At 48.6% G+C, this 18,801-nt stretch overlaps 1 protein-coding gene across 1 annotated transcript in view; it reads right to left on the bottom strand.

Moving 5' to 3' along the window:
* The window catches only part of TOX2 (TOX high mobility group box family member 2), a 147,580-nt gene that overhangs the window by 24,552 nt on the left and 104,227 nt on the right, over positions 1-18,801 (bottom strand). Inside the window, exon 4 of the mRNA XM_014876082.2 lies at positions 836-1,075. Coding sequence (XP_014731568.1) covers positions 836-1,075 — 240 coding nt within the window. The remainder of the gene's footprint in view (positions 1-835; positions 1,076-18,801) is intronic.

Below are 18,801 nucleotides of genomic sequence, written 5' to 3'. Positions count from 1 at the left end.
TGAGTGCCAACCTGCTGTGCTGGGCCTGGGAACAGTGCACTCATCCTTGGGAAAATCTCCCACTATAAGTATCAAAACAAGACCAGAAGTCTTATTTTTATATTTAAGAAGTCTGTTGTAAGAGCCAAAAGGAGGGATGTGGGACTCCAGATGGCTCTTAGGATGCTGTTCATTGTATCCAGATGATACAGCAATTTACAGGTTGTGGGTGACAAGAGCCTGGCCTGCAGCTATCAGACACAGCTGTAGGTTTGTCTGAAGCCAACTTTAGTTCTGGTTACAATGCATTCTATACTTTTCTTTTAATACATAACAACCAATCAATACCTTTACTATTACCTATAGCCTACCAGAACTACTAACATTACCATATTCATGTCACTGTTTTCCAATCACAAAAAATTAGTACGTTGCAGTTTAAGCTAGAAGTTGTTTTTCAGTTTTCTTGCAGTGGAAAATTCTGAGACCTTTAGTCTACTTGCAACATTGGCATTCTTGTTTGCCTGTGAAATCTTTTTACTTGGTAAAAACATCTTTTGTTTGAGGTGGATTTATCCTTTGCTCTGAGCCATAAAAACTCCTTTCCAACTCAAATACCCTTTGCCTTCTTAGTTATCCAGTAAGGCTGGCTCAGCAATTCTTCTATTTCAAAACTTGCTTTCATTTCTATTCCTTCTTCAGATTCTACATTCAAAGATCTTTCTGCTAAACATACACATCTGTGAGACCTTCCTGTCAAACTTTTATCCATCCTAGCACTCTGTGGTTTTATTCAGCACAATTGATCCCTCCCTGGCCAGCACCATCCCACCTCCAGCCCGCTGTGCCCACGTACCTTGTAATGCGACTCCGTCTCCTCTTCCTGAGTGGAACTGGAGGGAGATGGGGTGGCAGATTTGCTGCCTGGGGGTGAGGGGGAGCCGTGGGTGACCCCAGTGCGGATCCCCATCTGGGAGATGAGCTGGGACTGGCTGAGGGCTCCCATGGGGCCGCCCAGCATGCCGGGCCGGTTGAGCAGCGGCACTTGGCGAGTGGACTCGTAGGGCGCGGCGTCCGAGTGCACCATCTCCTGGATCTGGGACAGGAGCAGAGCATGGTCACCACACAACTCCTTCCTTCCTTCCTTCATCCATTCATCCATTCATTCATCCATTCATTCATTCATTTATTTATTTATCTGCCATACTGCCAAATCATTCAAAATCTGATTTATTATTTAAATTGTTCTACAGGGATTCCTTGAGCTCGCTTCCAAGCAAGGCAAGGGCACGGTGCACCTGTTTCTGTGCCCACAGCCCGACAGAAAGGTGCTAAATCAGCTTTGGAGGTGGGGCTGTGTGCCCAGAAGATGCCCCTGGTTGCCTCAGGGACTGCTGGTGGCTGGTGCCCATCAGGGGTCTGAATTAAAGGTTCATGAACAAGCAGTTTATGGTGGAATGACCAGAAGGGAAGCTCCTCCAAGCTTCATCCAACCTGGCCTTGGACACTTGCAGGGATCCAGGGGATCCACCACTCTCACAGGGAAGAATTTCTTCCCAATATCCCATCTAAACCTCCCCTCCTATAACTTAAAACCATTCCTCCTTGTCCTGCCACTCCAGGCTCTTGTCCCCAGTCCCTCTCCAGCTCTCCTGGAGCCCCTTTAGGCCCTGGAAGGGGCTCTAATGTTTCCCCAGATCCTTCTCTTGAGCAGGTGAGCACCCCCAGCTCTCCCAGCCTGGCTCCAGAGCAGAGGGGATCCAGCTTTTGGAGCATCTCCACAGCCTCCTCTGGACTCACTCCAGCAGCTCCAGCCTTTCTACACTGAGAAGCAAATAAGAGATGAGATGATGAGATGAGATGAGATGAGATGAGATGAGATGAGATGAGATGAGATGAAGACAAACACTGCTGTTTTCTGCATCAAGACCCCATTTCCAGTTTGAATAATTTTCCCCAAAACCCCATTTTCCCCAGGATCCATCCTTGCTGATCTAGCAGAGCTTGGCTCTTGCACAGCCTCATCCAGCCATGGAGTGGGAGGGAGGCAAACCCGATCTGAAACATTTGCCAGACTTTTCCCTTTAACATTAATCTGATTAATGCTAACACCAGTTTAAAGACTTGATCTCCTGATCAGCCCACTGAGGTGCAATCCCTCGTTACCAGGGGAGCTTTGCCAACTCCATCAGCAGCACACACACAAGGAAACCCAGGCAAGACCTGTGAGAGTTCTATAGGCTTCAGAGGAAATAAATCCAAACACAAACCCAGATTTCCTCTTGCAGGTCAGGAATCAAGAGCTTTACACCACACCTGACAGAATGTTCTGCTTTCCTCTGGGCTCTGCAGCAGCAGAGCAGCAGTGTCAGCTTTCCCTGGATCTTCCCTTTTCCTGTATCAATTGTGCAGGGATTTAACTCCCAGGAATTAAACTTATTCTTGCTTTTCAACAGCCCGATGTGACTGAGGCTGACTGAGGGGCCACAGTGATTGCTGCCCTCGCCTTTGGGGGTGTCAAGGGGGCAGCAGGGCTGGCTTTGCTGGGAGGCAAAGGGGCCACAGAGCTTAACTGTGGTTGAGCCCCCTTTGGTTAGGGGCATAGAGATTAACTGTGGCAAGTTTTGTGTGCCCTTAAAACCTTATGATGTGCCCTCGAAATCTTCTTACTGCAGAGCTCTGGCCTGTCCTGGTCATCAAGACATGGAGGATGATGCAGCCATGGGGATGATGGACACCAGGCTTGGGCAGCACAGAGAGGCACCAGAGAAGCAATTTTTGCATTTCAACTGAATGTGCAAAAGTCATGGGAATAGCCTGGGTGAGACAGGCAGTGACAGGGAGTGTGCAAGGTGGGGACACAGCACCCATCTGCTGAGCAGCCAGCCATTCCCAAACTCCAGCCAAAAAAAGTACATTTGTCTTGGGTTTTGTAATCCAGACCTTTCATGTTGGAGAAGATCTGCCAGCTGCTAAGGAAAAGAATAATTTATTGTCCTTATTTTAAATTTAAATGAAGGGAAAATTTAGAAGACGGGTGTTGGAGAAATGGGAAAGGCTATGAGATGTGGCTTAAAAAATTCTAAAATTTAAAATAGCTTGCTCACGTTTCAGCCACAGTAGTCTCCTGAGGAAACACTGTATTAAGACAATTTTTCTGAAATTTTTATTATGTGGCCAATGGACCACAACAGCTCCGTTTATCCATTAAATATGTAATCACACACTTTTTCTTTACAGTGCATGTTATTTATGCATCAGAGCAGAACAAGTCCAGGAGTGCAATTATGGATATGGGCCACATGCTGTAAATGCCTGTGAAAATTTGTAAAAAACTCCAGGAACCTGAACCTGGCACAGAAAACCCCTCCAGAAGCCCCATGCCCATAACAACCCCATCACAGAACCCTTTTAAGTAGCACAGACACAACATTTTTCCTGGGACATTCTTCTCCAAGAACATCTGAGACCAGATGCCTCCTCCCAATTTCTATACATTATTAAAGGGGCTCCATAAGAAGAATAGGGGCAGACTTTTAATCAGGGCCTGTGGGGATAGGACAAGGGAGAATGGTTTTAAACTAAAAGAGGGTTGATTTAGATTAGGTATAATGTTGAAGTTTTTTACAATGAAGGTGGTAAAACACTGGCACAGATTTTCCTGAGCAGCTGTGGCTGCCCCTGGACCCCTGGCAATGCCCAAGGCCAGGCTGGACATTGGGGCTTGGAGCAGCCTGGGACAGTGGGAGGTGTCCCAGGGCAGGGGTAGCACTGGATGGCATCTAAAAGTGCCTCCCAAGACAAAGCATTCTGCAATCGTACGATCAAAAAGGAGTTTTAGTTGAATATTGTCGGTTTTTCTCTCCCTCTCCCACATCTCCATCTCTCCTCCCCCAGCCCAGGAGGTTCTGCAGGCCATGCACAGCTCCTCACATGCAGCCTACTGAGCAGTCTGGGCAGGCAGCAACTGCCCCCACCATTTGCCACTCACTGCATTTCTCTCCACTTCCCTGCTTTGTTTTTTTATAAATGCAATTTTGGAAGCAACACTCCAGGCTGCCACCTCCCCACCACTCCTGGTGACAGCTCCTGGTGTCCCCAGGAGTGGTGGAAAAGCCACTTGAGTTTTCCAGCTGTGAAATATTTGGAGTGAAAACGAAGGTGAATTGTTTGTGTGCAGCTTCTTAAACAGGATTAAGGGTGAGGATGGCTCTCACTCCAGCCAGGGAAGGATTATTCCTGTTCCCACTGTGGGATCCTGCTGACACTGAGCTATTTCAGGGGCACCCAAAGCAGGTGATACCCCTCCAAAAATGACCCAAGGAAACAGAGACCCAGGAGCAGGATTTTGAGATGATTCCCGGCAGCAAGTGGCCTAATTAGGCAAGTAAATGATGAATGAAATTGTGATCACGGCAAATCAAAGTGAAAGGAGGTAATGAATGCAACACTCCCAGCGTGAAAGAAAACAAGCTGGTCCTGTGGGATGGATGCAGCCCCAGCCCTGGGGCTGTCCCGTGCCTTTCTCCACCCCAAACACCCAGCAGAGCCACAGAAGCCGATGTGGAGTTCAATAACCCCCCTGCAGGTGTGATCAGCTCCTGCCCAGGAGCAGAGGCTGTGAGAGCCTGGTCAGATCCCTTCTCCATCCCGGGAATTCAGCACAAGCTCACCACGAGGTGCTGCAAAAGGCTCAGGATGGGTTTGCAGCCTGTGCTGCAAAGATGTTCTGCATCTCAGAGGAAGCCCAGAGTGCAATGTTATGTAGTCACAGCTAAAGTAATTAAGTGCATCTTACTTAGCAGATTCCCAAAGGCTGTGCTAACTCAAAGACAGCTTTTTTTCCCACAATATTTCAATTCTTTTAATGAATATGCATATCAGGCCCATAAACGCTCCAGCTAACCCAGAGCAGGAGAGAAAAACAGTCTGCACATGCTCCATGCTCCCCGTTTCTGGGGAGAAGGGGAATTCAGTGAGTGACAAATCCATAAAAAAGAGCCTGGTTGGCGACTGGGGTGCTCTGCTAACACAGATAATGCTTCAAATGTGTCAAGCCCAGCTTCAACTGAGCTGCTCCCCAAAATTCTAATGTAAAAAGCAGCTCTTTGCAGCAGCATGGGGTAGAGCAGCAGGCAGCAGAGAGGGGGCTCAGGGGCCAGGACCTGGCAGGGATGGCTGTGTCATGGAATGTCCTGCTAAACCCTAACTGCCAGCTGCAGCCTTGGGGCAGGCCCCATCCCTAAAACCATCTTCTGCCTTGGCTTTCCATGGGATTTTTCTCCTCCTCCTCCTCCTCTTACCTTCCTTGGTCTCAGCCATACCCTGGACAAACTGCAGGTTGTGGTGGCAGCAGTACAGGCTCAGGGGTTCTGTTATTCCCCCGTGGAGCAGTGATGCTCCAAGTGCTCCAGCCCTGCTGCTGAGTGGGATCCAAGCCAAACCACTGGGGGGGTTACCCAAGGAGCAGCAAAAGGAGAAGTTTGGCTGGAGTTTGCCACACAACCCTGCACTGCATCCCCCTGAGCTCAAGTGGGATGTGCAAAAGACAGTGGGCAAGATGAGCAGGGGTGGGCACTGGGCTTTAACCCCCCCCGAGGGGCATCAGTGCATGAGAACCACCAGGCTTCCACCTGGACAGGGACCTCGGGGGGCTGCTGGAGGAGAGGCTGGACATCACCTGGGAATGGGCATTGGCCCAGAAAGCCAACCCTGTCCTGGGCTGATCCCCCAGCCTGGGCAGCAGGACTGGGGGGATTCTGCCCCTCTGCCCTGCTCAGGTGAGACCCCACCTGCAGAGCTGCCCCAGCCTGGGGGTTCCCAACATCAGAAGGATGTGGAACTGCTGGAGAGAGTCCAGAAGCCATGGAGATGCTCCAGAGACTGCAGCACCTCTGTTACTGACACAGGCTGGAAAAGCTGGGGGTGTTCACCTGGAGAAGGGTCCAGAGAGACCTTAGAGTCCCTTCCAGGGCCTAAAAGAGCTTAGAAGAAAGATGGGACAGGCTTTTTAGCAGGGCCTGCTGTGACAGGACAAAGGGACTAAAAGAGAGATGATTCAGAGTAGATATATGGAAGAAATTTTTAATGAAATTTTTTTTTACAGGGTGCCCAGAGCAGCTGTGGCTGCCCCTGGATCCCTGGCAGTGCCCAAGGCCAGGTTGGACATTGGGCTTGGAGCAAACTGGGACAGTGGGAGGTGTCCCTGCCATGGCAGGGGTGGAATGAGATGTCATTAAAATCTCTTCCAACCCAACCCTTTCCAGGATTCTGTGACTCCCACCCTTCCCAGGGTCAGTTAACACGGGTGAGCTGGGCTGAGCTGTCAGAGCCTTCCTCACCCAGGGTCTTCCTCTCCAGCAGCTACTCCAGGGGCAGCCACCAGGCTCATCCACAGCACAGCTTCCCTCTCCTTGGGTTTGTTCCCAAGAACAAGCCATTATAATCACGATCAACCAGGGAGAGGAATTATCTGCTGAACAGCTTTGAAGGAAAGTTTTCCCAGCAGGCTTTTTCTGTATTGAAGTTTCAATGTAAACGCATCACCATAGCTGAAATACTTAAAGATGATTTACTTAAAAAAGAGAGAGAGCAGGAGAGAGAGGAGCTGATAAGAAAATATATCCCCAATTACCACCCCTCCTCTTCCCGATTTGTAACTGCTCCTAATAAACTTTCATGGTCTATGTAAAATGCTTTAGTGCAGTGACAAATTTCTGCTGGAATTTGAGATGTCTTGTTCAGAGTAATAGCTATCTCACACAGGTGCCCAGCTGCTATTGTAAAATCAGTAAGCATTTAATTGAAACAAATGACTATAATAATAGTACATTATCCCTGCAGGCTCATAGCCATAACAGTTTTAATTATTGAGTTAAGAGTCAAACTAATTTATCCTTTAAAGTAACAGCCACATCTTTGGTTCCACCGATCATCCTATTATGAACACGAGGGGAACAGCTGGAAAGGATTTAAAAAGGAAGTAATTTATTTTGGCAGAGGTGGGGGGGGGGGGGGGGGGGGCATTTATCACATGGCAGAGGATTTCTCTGTGCACTGGAGTTCCCAGCTGTGGTTTCACTTCTCTCCTGGATGTGTCCAGTCCCCAGGGGGACCAAGCAGCCTCTGCCAGCTCCTGGGGATCTGTGCCCCACCACGATGCCATGGGGGGGCTTTGCTGGCCCAGCAGCAGCAGCAGCAACAGGAGCCCATGGGAACTGCTGGTGCCAGCTTTGGGGGTTTGGGCACATGGAAATTTTTTTGATCTATTTTGAAATTACAGTTTGTCTTCATCAAACACCGTGGAAAAAAACGGTTTTACAGACTCAAGTTTGCAAACACAATCTGAAGGAGCATCTCTGACCACAGAGCCAGGCAGCAAAGATGAAGAATCCACATTCATGATTTTAAAAAAGCATTTCTGAGACACTGACATGCCCTGGGCCAGGTTTGAAGGCAAAGCTTTCCCCAGCCCTTGTTTTCATGAGCCTCCCTGCTTTTATTTTGGTGGCTGTGGCACAGGGGATCTTAAAGCACCTCTGTGAGCCTGTGGGGCACCACACGAGCAGGGGCTGGAGAGGGGAGGGCTGCAGGGAGGTGGGGAACCCCTCCCTGTCAGGTGGGCTCAGAAGCTGCTCAGGGGAGAGGATTCATTTGTCACATCACCCTGTGGTCGAACCCTGGAGCAAGCCCAGAATGGTCAGGCTGTGCTGCCAACCCTGGGGCTCCCAGCCCATCCTGGAGCTCCCAGCCCATCCCTGGAGCTCCCAGTTCAGCCCTGGAGCTCACAGCCCATCCCTGGAGCTCCCAGCCCATCCCTGGAGCTCCCAGTCCATCCTGGAGCTCCCAGCTCATCCTAGAGCTCCCAGCCCATCCTGGAGCTCCCAGCTCATCCTGGAGCTCCCAGTTCAGCCCTGAAGCTCACAGCCCATCCCTGGAGCTCACAGTCCATCCCTGAAGCTCACAGCCCATCCCTGGAGCTCACAGCCCATCCCTGGAGCTCACAGTCCATCCCTGGAGCTCACAGTCCATCCCTGAAGCTCACAGCCCATCCCTGGAGCTCACAGCCCATCCCTGGAGCTCACAGTCCATCCCTGGAGCTCACAGCCCATCCTGGAGCTCACAGCCCATCCTGGAGCTCACAGCCCATCCCTGGATCTCACAGCCCATCAGCCCATCCCTGGGGCTCACAGTCCATCCCTGGAGCTCCCAGCCCATCCCTGGAGCTCCCAGCCCAGCCCAGGCCAGACTTTAAGGCTCTCACAGTTTCTCCTTGCCCAGAGCACTTGCAGAGCACCACCAACTCCTCCCTGCTCTGGCCAAAGTCACTTTGAGAGCTCTGCACTCTCTCCCCGTTCCCCACCCTGCTCATTGCTCTCGATGATTTTTGGGCAGCCCCCTCAGCAGTGCCCACCCAAATCATCTCACACCTCTTTCCAGAGCCACCATCTATGAGGAGTCCTCTCCTATTTTGCTCCTGCATGGGGGGCAGTACTGCTTTCCCAAACTCCTATTCTTTACTGAGGATCACTTCACCCAGCCGTGCCAAAAGCTCTGCACCTCTGCTCCCTCCCTGCTCACTGCATCATCCCCTGCCAGCTCCACGGGCAATTACTGAACACTTCCTTTGGCAGAAACATAAAAAACCCTCCAGCAAGACAGAGTGACAGTGCAGCCCACCAAACGTGTGCAGCACCGGGTTGGTATTGTTCAACTTCCTCAAGAGATTTTGTGCTTCCAAGTCAAATGTCTTGCAGATGTCTGAGTGTGTTGTGTTAACACTGTTACCTCTATCACACAAACCTGTAATCTCATCAAAAAAGATATCAAGTTAGTTTGACAAGATTTGTTTTCCATCAGCCCGTGTTGATTGGCATTAATTATATTACCTTCCCTTAATTCTTTATTAATTGAGGCCTGGATCTGCCACTCCATTATTTTGCTGAGGATTGATGACAGACTGACAGGTCTGTAATTACCAGGGCTGTTCTGTTTCCCTTTTTAAATATTTGCACATTAGCTCTTTTCTAGTCCCCTAGAGCCTCCCCAATATTCCAGGAATTATTAAATACCAGCAATAGCAGAGTTCCTCAGTCAGTTATCTGAAGCCATGTACAGACAAACTCAGCCTGATGGCTTAGAGGGAACCTGAGCAGACAAATATGAGGAAAGAAACTTTTCTGGTTTAAGTGCTTTAAATAAAGCCCTGCTCTTTCCAACGAATGCTGGCAGTTTCAAATGCAATGATCTCAAACATGAAGCTTCCCCTGAAAGGCACACAGTGTCCCCAGACAGGGCCCCCAGGGCTTCTCCCAGTTGTGTTCGTGTGGGGATGGACTGAGAGCAGCTGTGGGGAGGACCTGGGAGCTGCCCATGTGCACTGGCAGCCCTGAACCCAAACTGTGTCCTCATCCCACAGGGAGGGCAGCAGGAGAGGGGGGATCTAGTGGAAAAATCCCATCCTATTGGAAGGTGCCCCTGCCCATGGCACAGGGCTGGAAGTGGAGAGTTTTTCAGGTCCCTCCTAAGCCCCTGGCACTGGAAGAGCAGCTGGGCTGTGCATGTGCTCCATTGGTGCTCCTGCAGTGCTCAGCTGGAGAACTGTCACTAAATAACGTCTTCAATAAACTCCATTTCTTTTTAAGTACATTATTTTACGGATAAAGAACAAGCCTGATAATTCAGTGAACATGTTTGCAAATAATCTATCCCATTAATTTCCAGCCTGTTTTCTGAATGCATTATTTAGTGATTTTGCAAAACCCATTTGTGGAGGAAGGGAATTGATGCTCATCCAGGCATAACACCATAACACCATCACCAAAAGCTGGGGCCAGAATTCCCTGGAATGGGCACTGGGAGGTAATTAAACTGCAGCACACCCAGACCTCCCTCTTTTATAGCCCATGGGGGGGTATAAAACTTAATCAAATTGTCACACCCCCTACATGTGCATTGGAAATTCAGGGAGCAGCAGCTATGGATGGGAATAGAAGCAAAAGGGGCAGATAATAAAACCTTCATGGGTGAAGGTGAGGGACTGAGGGGGCCAAGATGGTGCTGGGAGCTGAGAAGGGTCTGCACCAGCCCTGGAGCCCATCCAGAACAATCTCCTAAATCTGGATTTCTGTCTCCACACTAGAGGTGGATGGAGGAGCAGACAAACATTTCATGGAGTATTTTTGTTGCATTATTATCATTATTATTATTATTATTATTATTATTATTGTTATTATTATTATTAGTGTAATGGTGAGGCAAAGCCATCCTGAGCAAGAGGAAAATATCTTTCAGTATCAGAACTGTTTATCCATCAGATTTTCTTTAATTTCTGTCTTTCTCTGTTTAATCTCAAAGACCCTGGTGAAGCACGGAGTCAGAGGTCAGTGTTAAAACCTTCTACAGTAAGTTCCCCTACAAACAGAACTTGCTGCTTCCCAAGGCTGGGCTGAGACACCACATGTGGAGGGGGGCTAGAGGTGGTCCCTGGCCACGTGTCTGAGGTGCCTTTTTGTTCATGAATGGGAATTTAGGGTCCTGCTAAGCTGTGCACTCCATGGGACCATCACCTGCCCAGCAAAGCCATCCCACAGGTCAGGACAGGACCTGAGACACAAATAAATTACTGAGAAGCAGAGATCTGGTGTCATGTAAATAACCTTAGGCATTAAAAAACAAAAGGGAAAGCAGGAAAACACTAGAGACAGAAAGTTTCTCTCATCTTCAGCTCGACAGAGATTCCTTGAGGAGTTTGCTTTTCCTGGTGGGTTACCACATCCTTGATGTTATCAGATGTTTAACACCCCGTGTTACAGCTCAGCCTCCTTTTTATAGACTTTGAACTGCTGGAATGGACAAAAGTTCTGCTCCAAGTGAGTTGGAGGCCAATAATTTAATTTAATTTTTGTGGGAGAAGCACGGGCAGGGCCAGAGTGTGCTCTGCTGTGTGTCCTTGCCAAGGCAGGATCACACCCAGCCCTTCCCCACCCTGCTCCCCAGGGACAGCCTGGGCACCACTTGGTGACAACCATGGCACTGGCAGGGCAGCAAGAAGCTTCCCTTTGGCTGGAGAAGATGCTGGGTTGTGTAAATCCGTGTGTTTGTCTTCTCAGGGGGATAAAAACATTGGCAAGAGCACCCCTGGCTGCCATGGGACCACCTCACCCACGGCTGTGCAAACACTCCCCCATCCCAGTGCTGGCCCCTCATTCCCCCAGCATTTACTGCCCCCTCCCTGTGCTTGTGCAGCTGAGTGAAGCCTTTCTGCACTCCCAGCTTCCCTTTGCTTCATGTCTCTCCTGGCTCTTTTCACACATTTTAGATATTGCATTCACATAAAGCAATAGACTCACAGGTAATGAGAGACCTCCACGTTTTATTGCACGGAGCATTAAAAGAAAGGAGAAGGAGAAGAAGGCAAAAAGAAGCAATTTTAGAACACAACAGGAAACTGGAAAGACTAGATAGAAAACTCATCCCAGTGGGATTAAACTCTGTGAATGAATTTTAATAGGTTTTTTTTTTGATTGCAAAGTCTAACAGCCCCCTTTTCAAGCACCATAAGAAATGCTGCAGCATTAGAAAGAGTTGGGTCCCCATGGCTGATCCCACATCTGCACACAAACCACAGCTCCTCTGCAGGGCTGCAATGAGCTGTCCCCTTTCTGCCCCAGCTCAGTTTCCCTCTGCAGCCAAATCTTGGTGGGATTATTGTGTTAGTTTGTCAATAAGTGTTTCATGAGAGTCTCTTATTACCAGGAGTACAAGCATGCAGGGAAGGAGGATGGCTCTGTGGCTGAATATGTGTTAGGAAACTGCAGGATTTACAAAGCCCAGCTCTGCTGGAGCAATTTGAGACACCAGTTCTGCAGCAGCACAGTGATGTTCCTGCCCTGCAGAGGGGAAGCTCCAGGACTGCACGGTGTGCCATGACCTTGCTGCATCACACAAACTGTTACCAGCAGGCACAGGCTCTTATCCTCCTGCCTTTAATTATAGCAAATGCTGATCACTCTCAAAATAGGTGTGAAAAGCCCCAATGACTCTATACTTACAAAATTAATTGCAAGAAGGAACAGGGAAGGGAAACTTGAGTGCCAACTCCTGCCACTAGAGCCAAATGCCAGAACTTCTGTTCTGACTCCTGACAATGGCAAACCCAGCTCATTTCTTAGACAGCCAATACAACTGCAGCTGCTCTTCCAAGTTACAGGCAGGTCAAAATCCACAAAAATGCAGAATTGAAGCCATACAGATATGGGAGGTGCTCACTTAGGATCCAGCAGCAACATCAACCTGAGCTGCTGCTCTGCCTGCGCTGTGCAATGCAGGTTATCAGATTAAATGGAGTGTATTAAGGGAGGCCAGAGGAAGAATATTCAGTCCAGCAACATCTCTGTCCTCTTGGGCTTCCTCATGATGGATAACAAACACCTCAGAGATTCATTTATTTCCTTCTAACACCCAGACAGACACTCAGTTCCTGGAGGTGAGATATGCCATATTAAATGAGGTTTGGGTTTGCCCAGGACTGAGTTGCCACAATAACAAGTGTTCCTACTGCCAGTCTTCATTTAATCCTGGTAACAGCAGGGATTCAGGCCATCACAAGCACTTCCTTCCCTCCCAAAACATATAACCCCAAGTGGTATAGCAAGAGTAAAGCATAACCCCATTAAAGGCTTGATTTTTTCCCCTGGGATTACACGCAGGCACTGGGGAGTTTGATCAATTGAGCCTTGAGGTTTAATCAATACGTGCCAACAACAACATTACTGCATTGCAGCCATGCTCCCCATTCATCACCTTAAGTAACTCCAGTCACCCAGAAGACAGAGGCACTAAAGCACCAATTAAAGTCTTTGGGGAAGTCTGAACCAGCCGGGACAGCCCTGGGTGTTCCACGCTCCCGAAGGAGCTTCCACCTCCAGCTCAGGCACATCCCCCTCAGTGCCAGGCTGTTGATTAGATGGATATGGCAGGACTCAAATGCAACAGAAGACATTTCAATTAAAAAAAAAAAAGTGATCGTTATTTTGTCTTGCACGTTGTGTCACCAAAACATTTTGGATGGCGCGCCACGCTCGGCGGCGCATTTGCATTTCCATCTGATCAGACACCGAGGACACGTGCCAGGCTCGTGTTTACATTCCAGATAAAGTCACATATCCCAGCAATCTCATTAACCTGCTGCCCTGGAATTAAACAAAAGCACCTGGAAAGGCAGAGCTTTCCCCCCCGACGTGCACCACAAGACACCTCCGGAGCTGCGCAGGCAGGCTTGGAGCACGGGCGGCTGCACGGAGCTCTGAGGGTTGATGTTCCTTGGAATATTTCCAGGCTTTTTCTGGCCAGGGACTTTCAGCACAAGTTTGAGGTTCTGCAAAGAGCTACAGTTGTGTCTGTACATATGGACAGGCTTTGGGGACAACCAGCAAGGTGAAAGGATGGCTTAGGGGGATCAGGTGGAGGGGAAAACACAAAAAATATTCACGCTTTGTAAGGGCTGAGCATCAGCTGATGAGAAGCTCAGGGATCTCTGCTGTTGGGGACATTGCTGTCCCCTTGTTACCCAAGGTCAAAGTCATGTTTTCAGTGCAGCCCCAGCCTCTCACAGGCACAGGGCTGGTGCCCTCCTCCCTCTGGGTATGGGCAAACAGCAGAGACTCTGCAGCCTTTAAAGGGCAGAAAAAGCCCTTTATAAGCTTGCCAAATAGAGACAAAACCATCCCTGTTTGGCTCTGAAGAATGCAGCAATCTCAGCTCCAACTCTGGGGTTTACACTTGTTATCTACACACATCCTCCTTTCTGAAACAAAACCCTAAAGCTGCTTAGAGGAGACAACTGCCAAAAACTTTTATCACTGTCACAGACTTGTTTGGCAGGAACAGACAATATTGCCCAAGTAGCCACGAGTGGATCAAAGAGGATGAGCAGCAGCACACAGATCTGGGAGAAGCTCCAGCAGGATTCTGGGATCCAACTTGTAGGAAGGGATTTGATCTCATTGGTCTCAGCTTCCCTGGCTGCAAATGGAAAAAAGGAATTGCTCCAGACCCGAGATGGGCAGGTACAAATGCTGGGTCACGATGGATGAGGGCTGCAGAAATTAAGCCATTCCATACTTGAAACTCTCACTTCTTGAGATGCAGAAGATGAAGAAGAGACAAATATATTATCTGGGAAGAAAGGGTTACTTTTCAATCGAAAATTAATGCACTGAATTCTGAATTAACATGTGGGATAATTAAAACCATCTTTCCAATGAATTTATTATAGGATATACAAAGCTAATTATAAATTCTCTGTTGCTTAATCCCTTGCAGTTTGCTAATGCAGCGTTGAAATCTCTTTGGCCACACTTGTTTAAATTATTCATTAGACACAGCAACAGTTGTGAACTGTAATTTAAATTGCAATCTCATGAATATTCAATCAATACAATAAACACTGGAATGTTTTACTGCACACTGCTCGATAGCTTGTGCTGGAGCTTGTGTTGACACATTTTTATTAACTCTTTATAAAGGTGTTACCTATTTATGTCACTGATTACAATGAGAATTAAAAGTCCCACTCATAAATATTTGTGTCGTTGTCTTAAGAGAGACAATGTAATTAGGCAAAGCTTCAAAAGTCATAATTAATATTGGGTGGCTCTGCTTCCCCTCCTGGTTGCCTTGAACACTGGCAGGATTCCAAAGCCTGGCACCTGTGGCCACCTCACAGCTTTGGCACCAGAGCTTTGGCCACACCAAACTGGGGTGACACCTGTGGGATGACCCCGAGCCTGAGCTGCCACCCCAGCAGCTGTGCTGTGCCCTACAGGAGGTACAAACACACGGATCCCTGGACATGCTGGGAATATTTGCTCTCTGCTCTCCGGCCTTTGGCCCAGCACAATTAGAAAATAAAACGCAGCCACCATCAAATCCCGACATGTGGCAGCCTGATGGCTCTGCAGCACCTTACAGGCTTTTAATGCCTATAAATGGGCATTTTGAGCAGCAGCCTTAAAAAGTCATTCTCGAGAGGCTGTACAATTCTGTGTGGGTTTCTATTTTAAGCCTGAACGTTTTCATTTCAAAGTGAGATCCCGCTCTGACCAGAGACTGTAAAAATGACATCGTGGGACTCGCTGGCTGTGGCTTCTCAGCAGCACCACATAACACACAAGGTTAGTTCAGAAATTAAAATATTCCTCCCCTCTGCCAATGGGGGGAATATTTCCTCCTTGCAAACAGGGCTGGTGACATGAGACTGAAGTACTGGAGGTTCAGAGTGCTCCCAGCACTGTGGTGAGCTCCAGGAAAAACCCCAGACTCAAATGTTCCCTCCTGTGCACTGACCTCCACCCTCTCAGACCAGAGCTGCCAGGTGGGAAATAACAGCAGCCAGGGGGAAAATAACAGCAGCTGTAGCCTTATTTCCAGGAAAAACAGGAATTTTTTTCTGGAGCGAGCACCGGCCAGGAATTTCTCTCGGACAAACCAAACCCTGCTGCCTTGCTCAGGGGATAATATTGCTGTCCCTGTGTCATGTGGGGTAATCTCATTAGCAGGTGGATGAAGGAAAGCCCAAAGGCCAAGCAGTTTATCCCAGCAGGAGATGTGGCTGATGATGCTGTGGCCAGGAGCTGCCCTGGGGCTCCGTGTCCCAGCTGAGCACAGGGAGAGGCTCAGAGGGTCCCAGCAGCTCCAGCTCCCTCCGGAGACATCCCTGCCATGGCCTCGACCCCCGACCCCTCCTGGATGCCAGCAGTGATTTCCCTCTGCCAGGAGGGTTGGCAAAGCTAATGAATATTCACAGAGCGTTTAAACGCTAATTACCGATGGCTCAGCTGAGCGAGCAACTTCAAAAACGCACAAGTTTAATGAAACAAGGTTTTTTGTGAAGTTTTTTTCTGCACCTACGAATTTCTGTGGCTTGGGATGATTTGAAGGATTTCAGACCCAGTTTCAAGGAAAGTGAGGTCCACATGTGTTTCTCCTCCAGCACTATATTTGGATGCTCCTAACCCAGAGGAGTATTTTACACAGAGCTTTACTTCCACCTGCACTGTATTTGGATGTTCCTAACTCTGAAATGCATTCATGGTACATCCTGCAGACACCTGCAAGTATTTTACACAGAGTTTTACTTCCACCGGTGGAGACAGTGGATTGGTGCTCCACTGGCAGTACTCACCCTGCCAAACCCAACACTCCACCACTGATCCTGCTGAAAGATTTCAGGCATTAAGATAAGTTTGTATCTGCTCCTTTTTTTTCCATCTTATGCCTCTGCCATAGGACTCGGCGTTCTGTGCAGCATTTGCTTGCTGGAATCTGAATGTGACTCCTTGTGGGGAAGATTATTCCTTCCCCTATTCCCCTGTGTGCACGGCAGGAACCACCACCTCCTCTGTGATCTTTGTATTCCTTTTTTCCACCCCCTTGTAGGACAAAAGGCTGTTTTGGCATCTCTTAATTATGGCTTTGTGGCTGGCAGATCATCTGTTCACCTCAGCCTTTATTTCCAGTGACAGAAAGCATCCGAGTGTTCCTCTCCTCTGTTGTGAACCCTCCCGTTGCAGATCACCCTCCTGTGAGTCAGCTCAGGGCTCTGCACCCGCTGTACTTCCCCATAAATTAGTAAGTGATACCTTGGCTTCAGCTGCAAGGGTCTTTCAAGACTAATCTGTGCATTTTTGTTGGTGTTTCTTCCAGCTGTTTCTCCTGTACCACAGCTGGCATCTCATTTCAGCCCCGCGGTGGAACACAGACAATCCCGACACTTTGTACAGCTAATGCCCTTTTTTTTTTATTATTTTTTTTTTCGATCCATGAATAATTTTCTCTGCCACACCAGCAGCTTTCCCAGAATACCAAAAGCCACGCACTGTGCTGTAACCATATCAATGGAGCTCTGACGTGAGTCCAGAGCTGCAGCACTCCTGGTGATGTCAGTGCATGATTCAGACACGTTTTCCCTTATGCTCCCACATCCGGGGCTCGTTCTGCTTCCCTGACAAAGGGGGAGATGGCTGAGCTCCTACAGCAATCTGCACTCACATACACTGGGAAAAGTCACTTGAAGGCCTGAGGATTTGGGGCGGGTAGAGCCTCATACCCAGCACCCTGCATGGGGTGGGTCATTACTGTGCTCCCTTTGGATCTCCTCATCTCGTGGCCCAGGTAAGACTGATGGCTGGAGCAGAATGTGCAGAGGAGGATGGACAGTCCACTGGAAACTAAAATCTGGCACGTCTTGAATGTAGGAGCAAGTGGGAAGGAAACTCCTGATTCGTGGAAGAATTTTTTTCTTGAAATTTCAGCCAACACGAGTGTCAATGTTTCCCCTTTAAAATTCTCCCTCAGCTGGATGGGATTGATGCCCATTGATTGATACCTGGAACTCACAGCTCACCCAGCCAGGGCTGGGCTGCAGCACCAGGGTGTGGACGAGGCTCTTGGCTGTCCCAACCCTTCAGAACCACGAGGTGAGCACAGGAAACCTCCCCCTGCTGAGGGTCCTGTCCTGCTGCTTTGCCTTTGCAGTTGATGCTGCAGGGGATGATGCACCAAGGAATGTCCCCCTTGTGTGACAGCAGCAGGAATGCTGCCAAGATTTTCCAAATGTATTAATGGCAAAAGGCAGTGTAGAAATAACATCAGTGGATTCCAGGGTGGGGATGATGATGTCCCCTCACAAGCACGGACCAGGCAGAGGTGTTTAATGAATTCTTTGCCTCTGTCTTCAACACAGATGATGGACCAAGGGGGTCTCAGTGCCTGGAGCTGGAGGATCAGGACTGTGAGAATCATCAGCTCACAGCTGATCTGGAATTGTGCAGGATCAGCTGCTCCAACTCGATCTCTACAAATCCATGGGCCCTGCTGAAATCTGTGGGAGAATCCTCAAATTGCTGCTGATGTCATCACAAAACCTCTCAACGATTTTTGAGCAGTCTTGGGAATCCAGAGAGGTGCCAGCTGACTGGAAGCTAAAACATCATCCCAATTTTCTGTGATTTTATCAAGTTCCTTCCTTGTGTATCAGGTTGCAAACCACAGCTATCCTCTGTGCCTTCAGCCCCTTCACTCCTGCACCTCAGCCCCTGCTCATCCCACCCCAACACCTCCTTGCCCTCTGAGGACCAGGATTTCACTCCCAACTCCACCTGTTCCTTGCCATGCTCATGTCTACTCACATCTCTTCAGTGTGTTGTGAAGGCAGAATGTGAATTTTTTACTAACCTTCACTTCCAACATGAAACTCATCCTGGAAAAATTACCATGTGTGCAAACACAGACACCCTAAACACGGGATAATGTGTCTGAGCTGAGGGTCTGGTCCTCCTCTAATCCCTGCAGAAGCATTTGCTTCATCCCAGGGAAGCTATTTCAAACACAATGAATCACACTCCAGGAGAGCTTCTTACTGTGAAAGAAACCTGGGGGACTCATTCAGGCTCACCCCGGGTATCACAACACAAAGTTAGCTTATTAATGTAGAGTTTTACACCTTTGGAATGTTTCTAGCAAAGTACCCAGGCTCAGTACTTGGTATTTTTATAGTCTACAGTAAACACTGACACTGCACTTGGGAATCTTATTCTTGACTTTGGCTGTAAACCCTGCTTTGTTCAGTGAGATTTTTTTTTTTCTAAGGGCTCTGTAAGCTGCCATCTCTTAGATACTTTTCATATCTCAAGAAGGGCTCTGTCTGTTCTCAGTGCCTCTGGCCCAATTTCCATCAGGGCAGGAGATTTCTCCTTCTTTTCTCTCTGTTCCTTGTTCTGGCACTGAAGAAGTCACCTATAAGTACAGTGACCTGGTGGC

This window comes from Sturnus vulgaris, chromosome 17 (assembly GCF_052056855.1).
Source record: "Sturnus vulgaris isolate bStuVul1 chromosome 17, bStuVul1.hap1, whole genome shotgun sequence".
NCBI classification, from domain to species: domain Eukaryota; kingdom Metazoa; phylum Chordata; class Aves; order Passeriformes; family Sturnidae; genus Sturnus; species Sturnus vulgaris.
This window is presented reverse-complemented; position numbering and strand designations above follow the sequence as displayed.